Source organism: Leptonotus elevatus, chromosome 10, assembly GCF_054856555.1.
Source record: "Leptonotus elevatus isolate MCC_2025b chromosome 10, RoL_Lele_1.0, whole genome shotgun sequence".
NCBI lineage: Eukaryota > Metazoa > Chordata > Actinopteri > Syngnathiformes > Syngnathidae > Leptonotus > Leptonotus elevatus.
In genome coordinates this window covers 17,166,164-17,174,912 of record NC_141248.1, presented here as the reverse complement: position 1 = coordinate 17,174,912, position 8,749 = coordinate 17,166,164, and the positions used below count along the sequence as shown (strand labels likewise).

Below are 8,749 nucleotides of genomic sequence, written 5' to 3'. Positions count from 1 at the left end.
TTCGGTATAAAACAAATACTGAGGACGAAAAGAAAAACGACTCCTATTTTTTAGAGTTTGGTTTGACTTTTTAGGTATTTAAGTGAATTTGAAATTGTACAACTTTTTGGGCGTTCCACTTTAGAGTGTCCACTAAATATTACAACTCCGTTTGTTTTTAAGTGCAAACGCCGCTAGTTTACCATCAAGATGATAAGACGTATGGAGGCAGATGTGATGCTTCCATGGTCTGTATGTATTCTAATGTTTGAACAGAAATGATTTCCAATTAAGCAGAATGTTAACATGTTTGTTTGTTTTTCCCAGCATGTTTGTATTGGGGAGAAAGGAGTATTTTTTGCAGCATATTTTAGAAACTTGTGCTAATCGTAGGTTTTTTATTAATTTTGCCATAATTTGACGAGAATGTAAATTGCTTAAGGTGAGAACTATCATGGATTATCTCGAGACGAGAGTGAGCATCACTCGCAGTACACCACATTTTGTATATGTCACTATATGCATGTACGAGTACATGTTATATATCTGGAACATTTTGTTTCTGTTTAATTAAAAACCAGCCTGCTTTGTAACAAGGCTGTTAATTTATGACATTTTGCATTCAAGCTGTGTAAATGTGTCACTGTTTAAATGTCCAAAAGCAGGGATGCGTGCTTAACGTGCAAGGATGTGAATATTTCATACTAAAACAAATATTTTATACTATACTTTTTTAAAATGGTGGTTGTTAGTGTGTGCCCATCAGCTTGTTTTTAATTAGTATATCTTGCCTTGTGAGGGAACATCTCAGAGTTCCTATAACTTAGCTTCCATCCATTTGTTCATTTTTTTCCTTTATTAAAATATTAACATTCATGTGGGTCTGGGGCAGAAATATTGAATGTATTCAATGTTGGGGTAAGCTGAATAAACAGTGAGGGGGGGAATTATTTGACTTATGTCTTATTGTACGAGTACCCGGTACTGTAAGATGCATCAAAATGGCTTCCTCATAGAAAATGTTGACTTACCGAAAAACCTTTAACCGTACAGTTGATGTTTTAATGAACATTCTAATATTCCTGTAATACAAGAACACAGAGACGTAACTGCTGTAGAATAAATGTAACAAAAAAAAATTACAAAGCTACTCACGGAAGGCCTTGGAGAGGGAACAGGAAATGAGTAAAAATCATCATCACACCATGTTAAAGAAACTACAAATGTTATGCTTTGATGAAAAGTATTTAATAATTCATTATGTATCTTAATTACAAAACAGTCAAACAATTAAAAGCATCTACCTACCTATCAGAATTGCTTAAAAGACAGTCAACAAAAAAACAGGCGTCCATGTTCCACATTTTCACCGCTCTACCTTGAGGAACATCATTCGCTTGGAAACTGCCACGTTACCGTACTGCTTCTGTAGCCGTTTAAGGGCGGCGGGATCGCCCGACTGCAGGAAGCCGTCGTCTCGGAGGTTCCAAAGCGGTCGGCGGAAAGACATGGGATCCGAAAGCAGGTGTAAGGCGGCGGATGCGTCGCCGCTGGTCTTCAGCAAGGCTTTAACTACGGACACCAAGTCCTAGCGAGTACAATTGTAAAAACATCAGCAACTGAACAAAAAATAAAAATCAAGAACTTAGAAAAACATACATTTATAAAGATTGTATTAAGATATTACGTAAGATCCAAACAACAGAAAATATTTTTTACATACATGGGCGAGGCATGCATATGTTATTATTTCAAGCAAGCTCCAATATATCCACACAGTGGCCATTTTCTGTTATGAATGACCTCTGATGAAACATTAACATGTTATTTGTGCATAGAAATTTTCTGTCAAATGAAGGGACAATTGGATAATTTCCCACTGCACACCTGATGAGCGCTCGCGGAATATGCCACAGCTGGTTGGGAAAGACTTGGCGAGCTATCTACACAAGGATATCTGAAAGAAACAATCATTTCAAGCATGTAATAATCGATACAGCGCACCTGGTTTGTCTGCTTCATCAGTTCTCTGACGCACCGCTTGTCCTCCTCAAGCTGAACTTGCTCTTCATCTTCTTCCTGATCTTTGCCATCCACTTGAGCTTTGGACGCCACCCCGACAGCACTGCTCGGTCCTGGAGGTAGGCAGCCCTCTGGCGGGGTCTCCCATTTGTCGGGTTCTTGATCAGGGAGGCACGGGTCGGCCCGGGCTGGAGAAACCTCCACGGAGGCCAATGGTTCCACCGGTGCAGTTTGATACGGCGTTTGGAAAACATCCTCGCCAGACTGAGGGATGGAGAGAGAGGACTTGTGATTCTTCTTGGCGCAAGTGGACCATCCTAGTGCCGCTAAGCCCGGGTCACATTAAAGGCAGAAACATTGTTTCTTTTACAGGTATGTTTGCACTGTCTGAACATATTGACTGAGAATTAACAAGGACTTGACAACATTTGTAAACAACCGGTCTATGTAAATAGACAGAGAAAATGTATACAGTATTGGGCAAAATGGAACTTTGTCATTATGAAAGTGCTGCGTGATATTCCCCGAAGGTGAATAAAGTACATCTATTTATGTGTTGGCGCTGGACATACAATCCCCTCCAAAAGTATTGGAACAACAACGAACAAGAACTGAGAAAGACTTCTGTAAAGGCCTGGAAAAGCATCACAAAGGAAGAATGCAACAATTTGGTGAAGTCACTGAGTCACAGGCTTGATGCAGTTATTGCACGTAAGGGTTACAGTTAAACCACCAAATATTAAACGTTACGCACTTGAAGTTAATTAAATCATGTTCGTTTCAATACTTTTGCTCACTTGAAAAGTGGGCGGCTTCAAACCAATGTGCTATGTCCCAAGTTGACACATCGAGATGTAAAGAACATGAAATCAAAAGGTGGAATTCAAAACTTTTGTCTCATATTCATTTTTTGATCTGAAACCCAAATGTCTTCAGCATATGTACAACAAAAACAAAAGGAATTGACCTTGCCATTCCGATACGTTTACTGAGAATTACTCGGCCTTTGACTCATATTATTTTCTATTTTAAACTTGTCGGTTAGCATTATGAAAGTACTATTGATAGTCACCAAAGGTGTATGAAAGGACATCTATCTAGCTACCTCACTGTCACTGTCGTCGCTGCTCACAAACTCCTTTGTGGCCATCTCAATAATTCCCAGCGCCCTCTTTTTCTTCCTCTCTGCCTGCTGTAGCTCAGCCTCATCTGAAAACAAGAAAATTTGGTTGGGGGGGGGGGGGGTGAATGGAAGGAACTTGCATCTCGTGCCGTCTACTTGTAAGTGTTTCGATATATTACTCAGCGAAGTGAGGGCTATTCAGCTTTGAAGTAAAATGACAGGATAAACCTAAATTTCACTAGAATTTGACCTTTTCAAAACTCACAAATGTACGTGCAATTATTCAATGTTTAGGTACTTTTTTGTAAAACTTGCTGTTCTCTACCAAAAAGTTGAGCAGGAACATTTGCAATAGGTGTTTGAGGCACGAATCGACCAATGAATTTCCAATGATGTCCACTTCTTAGCCTTTCTCGGACTCTTCCAGTCCGTCTCCATCTGTTACAAATTGCTGAAATTTCAATTTCAAATTTAGGGCGTCTTACTCAGCTGGTTGACATGAGATGGACCTGCTTGTGGCGTAGAAGGAGGCCGCTCGGCATCCTCTTGTTGACTCTCTGCTACTTCTGCGGCTTCTTCGTCCTCTTGTGTTGCTATTGCTTTGTCCTCTTCTTCTCCTCCTCCTCCTCCTTTTGCTTTCTTAGAAGGCGGCTCATCCTCTCTGGTCTCTTCTCGAAGAGAAGACGAGGCTAACTTGGTTCTCTTGGGAGTGCGAGGAGAGGATGGCAGTTGCCCGACAGGAGCTGCTGATGGCGACAACGATGACGAACGGAGCCTTTTGGTGTACGATTCCTCCTCCTCAGAATCCTCTAACTGTCTGTGCATTAAGTGGTACACCGAGTGCCGCACTGAGCGGCGAAGCACGCGCACAGGCTGCACTTCATCATCATCACTTGTCGAGCCATTGTTTTGGGGCTCCGTTTGAGCTGGTTCAGTGCTTTCGGGTGCTTTTTCGGTCTGAGGCGATGCCTTTGCCTGCGGCTGGTCTGAATCTGGTTCGGTGTTCTCCACAGGCCGCAAGGAATCGCACGTTTCAGCTTCAGCAGTCGCCACTTGTTCACTTGGTGGGTTCAAGATTTTCTCCTCTTGCTGGAGAGGGCCGGACGTTTGAGCTTGGGCATCACCTGAAGGTCCTTTTTCAGCTGCAAAGAGCAGGTCAATCTGTAGACACGCAAGGGACCATATTCATGACGGGTTTTAGAAACTCCTTGCGTGTAGAATCAAGTACACATAAAAGCTATCCATAAAAAAATCCCTTAAAAGTTTTGCTCCATTTGAACCGTGTTTGACTTGACACTTCAAGCTATGCTTGGCTAGTGCAAGTGTTTTAATGCCTCTTCAAGATTGGTACACCTCCCCTCTCTGACACGCTTGGTTAATGTAAACTTGTCAGGCAATTAATGTGATAGCTCATATCGTCATTACGACTCGCCTACTTTCATATTAGTTCAAACAAATGCCTGCCAGATGGTTGCATCGGTGAAAACCGAAAATTTATATTTTACCTCCCACCCGCCCCCCCAAAAAAATAGAAACGCTTCTAAGATGTCAAATAAGACTTCAAGGCAAGGTGGTATAGTTCCATCATACCTGCGTTAGATCATCAGCAGAGTTAGTATGTGGAGGGTCTTCTGGCTTAGAAGTCTGCAGAGGGTCTTCGGGTTTAGAGTTAGTCTGAGGAAGAGCAGCATTTTCTTCACAGGACGGATTGTCTGTCACTTCATCTTTCCCGTTGTCCTGCACCAAAAGAGATAGCATATTGGATTTTATTAGGGAATCAGATGCCATTGATATTATTTGCACTATTATTGTTTCGACACACAGCCTAATTGAATGACGGACAATGAAAAAGATTGACTTAATATTAAATATTTTGTTATTTAAAATCACCTCATTGAACAGGAAACGTACCAATCAAGGTAAAAAATAATCTTCTATTAGGGTTCATATTTTTATATCGGACTCCAGCGGAGTAGTGCCTCACCAGTCATGATGAGACATACATTACACGGCCAAGTCTATTGAGTGTTGTGATTTGCCGCCACCTATTGTTAACAATAAAGAGAACCGTGTATTTAAATGACCTGGGTGTCTTCTCCAGAAGCTTCCGCCTCCTGGACGTCTTTTGTCTGTTTCTTTTCCAGGTGACTTTTGTAACGGGCTTTCATAGACTGCCAACTGTGAGTGGTCACACGCTCCTTCTCCATCTGCTGCCAGAGACGGTTGCCCTTAATTTCCGACTTTCGCCGGCTGACGTAATTCAGGATGGCGGTGTCTTCGCCAGGGCTGTACGCCTGCCTGCCTGATAAGAAGCAAACGGATTTGATCGCGAGATGCGCCATGCTGTGTTGCTTGCAAAATTAGCATATTTTTCAAATACATTTTTTTCCCCTCTCTCTAAAATGGGTCGCATTTGGGCTATACCTCCTGAATTACTGGGAGACTTCCGGTTGCCCCCAAATCTTGAAGAACTCATCGGGACCGTTGCAGCTTTCATTCTGTAGTCCTCGAGGTTCAGCTGCTCACCTTTGTCCACGCAGTCGTCGATATACTTAATAGACACATACCTAAAAAGTAATAATAATGTAGCTCGGAAAAAACATTCTAGGTTTAAATTGCTTACATACAACTATAAACTAGTTTGCGCTTTGTAGTAAGAATGTAAGGCACGTACAAATATGTACTGAAATGATAGCTTTACAGCTGCAATTACATACAGTATGTTGGTGGCAGACTTTTGCAGGCAGTTTTATTTTAGACCCAAGCAAGAAGGACCATGTAGAGAACAGGGGTGTGCAGACTTTTTACATTCACTGTACACTTACCGGGGTGCTGTGCTCTCGCTGACAGTGGCTATTTCCGCAGGGTCAATCAGCAAAATGGATCCTGGCTTCTGGACATTGCACATTGTGCCTCCCCCGGCTTTGATGAAAGGCTGGAGCTCTTTCTTGGTTGGACCCGGTCGCAAATAAAAGGACATGGGCTCTCCTTCCTCAGTCGTAAAGAGAACTGGCGAGATGTTGCACTGGAAGACGACGTCTTGCCCTTTGGACGCCATCTTGGGAAACACGAACAGCCAAATGAAGAAGCTCTGGTGGTATTATCAACGCTATAGAACAGATTGCCAACCAAAATTATTTATATCTATGTCAGCGATACAGGGCCAGATCAATTTACCAACCTGTGCATCCACTTGTCGCAACATGTGTCAATGTGTCAACAGCGCCGCACTGTGAAAGATAATCAGTAAACATCTGCAAACTCTTGAGCAGAAGTTGTGCAATATATTTTCTCTCACTTGACAGCTTTGACTGGGTTAGGAATACAGCTCGACTGTAGTCAAAAGACATGACTTTGCAGTAGCAGCAGGAAATCACTGAAATGAGGCAAAAACTGTAGTTTAAAGCAAATCAGTAATATAGAGAATATGAGTGGAAACCTATAAGCAAATCAATGTTTCTGTGATTAATGTGCGCTCCTAAATGTTCAACTTGTGCACCTAACAGGTTAGGGGCCACTAGCCAGTACCACTGGGCTTCAAATAAATAAATAAATAAATAAATTAATTAAGTCTGGAGCACTGAATTCATGTTACTGTTGTTTATCTTTTAAAATTAAATACTTGTAGATTACAGCGCCATATTATAGACTAGTCTAGTTCCATTACATTTATCTTTGACTCCAAAAGACTAGCACTAACATAACGTAACAACACCAACTTTGTATGACGCCTTTGACACCAACTTTGCACATCAGCTACATTTCTTTTGCACGCCACGAAATCAATTCCATTTGGTTTTCTTCTATAGCTACTGTCGAGTAAATAACATCTTAAACCTCGATCAAGTTGTATTTCATTCCTTATGTTGTTTTTCAACAAACTTACCATCGGGTCTATCTGTCGTTTCCCGCTCTACAGGACCGTCACAAATACACTTCCGGGTGTGGCGTCTTCTTCGTGTATTCTTTCTTCTTCATCCTGGAATCCGTGCATTGTATACGACTAACAACATCGTTACTGCCCTCTCATGTATTACCTTGGCAACAACGTGATTTGAAATACAGTGCAGGTAACTGGACTTTACTGTCCCAAACTTGCTTATAAAATAAGTCAATTATGCCCCCCAAAATAAAGTATAACCATATTTTATTAGTGTGATCATGTCTCCATTTATGAATTCTGTCATGTAAAGGCATATGGCAATTTTATTTATATAGCGCATTTCATACACAAGTTAACTAAATGTCAAAGCCTTTGTGGTCTCATGGCCGTGTCTATAAAAATTAATATGGTCATTAATATGTATTTGTAAACCGCAGCCTTGCCTCCCTCACCGGCCTCACTCAGAGCATTATTATTATTGGCCTCTATCCCTCATTTTGAACCCGGGCAGCTGAAACAATACGACCGCTATCGATGAATGTTTCTACCATTTATTTATTTATTTATTTATTTAAACGTGTGAAATGTCTTGAACGTGTTGACTTAGAAGATCATCATTCCGTCCGCATGCTGTTGTTATTTGTCTCTGTTCATCAGTCAGTGTTTAGTTTGGCTTAACCACTCCTGCAGAGGGAGATATGACTCAACTTTTCTAAACAGCAAACACATGACAACCTCCTTTAAAGTGACATTATTTATATAAAAAAAAAAAAACCTGAGAGTGTAAAACAAGTTAATGTAGTAATGCATCACCAAACACAAATACCCTCCCATTCCCGCATCGACATTACTTTCAGAAACTAATGCTACTAACGCTAATCTGTGGTAACACTGCAGCTCTGCTTACCTTACATTATAGTGCTTTGACCGTTTCACGCTGGCGCTTTGCCTAATCTATTTGCCTAACCATCGGTGGAACTATTTTACGTGGGCGTGGTTAGTTAGTATATTACTTAATATTTACCAGAATGGCTCGCAGACACATTTTCAGTAGGGGTGTGGCAAAAAAATCAATTCTCATAAAAATCGCGATTCTCATTTAGTACGATTCAGAATCAATTTTAAATGTCTCAAAATCGATTTTATTTAAATTATTTTATACTGTCTTGCCTTTGTCTGTGTGTGCCTTTATTTGGAGCGCTGTTCATGTTGTACCTGGTTTGGCCACTGAGGGGCAGTGTGGTTCCACGTGGTCTAATACACTGTTAAGTTGTAGCCACATTAGCGAGTAGAAGGAAAAAGTCACAATTAAGTTATTCCAATAAAAGTTTTTTTTTTTTTTGCAGTGTGGAGACGTTTTTTTGTGTGTGATAAAAGTGCCGCGAGTAGCACGCTAATTAGCATTAGCGAGTCAGACTGGAGTAGATCATTACAATTCCTTGAACATCTATAGATTGGAGCAAAAATCATTGTCAATCAAATCATTTTGAATCAAAAATCGTTGTTAATCGAAAATCGATTCTGAATCGAATCGAATCGTGAGACCTTCAAAGATTCCCACCCCTAATTTTCAGTAATAAGCATATAACTAACGATGTGGTTTGGCACTTGATTGGTAGGCAAACCCTCTCGAAACACTATTTAGATACAAACATTCAAAAGTCAATTTCCATAATATGTAGGCTTCATCTTGAGCTTTATTGACATGAAGAGGACACTGCGTCATTAGCGTCAGAGCTCCA

The 8,749-nt window shown here is 40.9% G+C and overlaps 1 protein-coding gene across 4 annotated transcripts; it reads right to left on the bottom strand.

The window, feature by feature from the left end:
* Positions 1-1,205: 1,205 nt before the first annotated feature.
* On the bottom strand, positions 1,206-7,111 carry terf2ip (telomeric repeat binding factor 2, interacting protein). Of its 4 annotated transcripts, none has more exons than XM_086086016.1 (12): positions 7,011-7,111; positions 6,423-6,500; positions 6,306-6,354; positions 5,950-6,233; positions 5,549-5,691; positions 5,209-5,426; positions 4,715-4,861; positions 3,610-4,285; positions 3,107-3,210; positions 2,018-2,265; positions 1,867-1,936; positions 1,206-1,567 (listed from the first exon to the last, which is right to left on the bottom strand). In XM_086086016.1, the coding sequence occupies exons 4-12, from the start codon at positions 6,180-6,182 to the stop codon at positions 1,346-1,348; spliced, it is 2,061 nt and encodes a 686-aa protein (XP_085942142.1). In that variant the 5' UTR covers positions 6,183-6,233; positions 6,306-6,354; positions 6,423-6,500; positions 7,011-7,111; the 3' UTR covers positions 1,206-1,345. The 4 variants fall into 4 exon arrangements, with proteins under 4 accessions (XP_085942142.1, XP_085942140.1, XP_085942143.1 ...); XM_086086014.1 differs by having other exon boundaries at positions 5,950-6,182; XM_086086017.1 differs by lacking the exon at positions 1,867-1,936 and having other exon boundaries at positions 1,984-2,265; positions 5,950-6,182.
* Between the last annotated feature and the right edge of the window lie 1,638 nt (positions 7,112-8,749).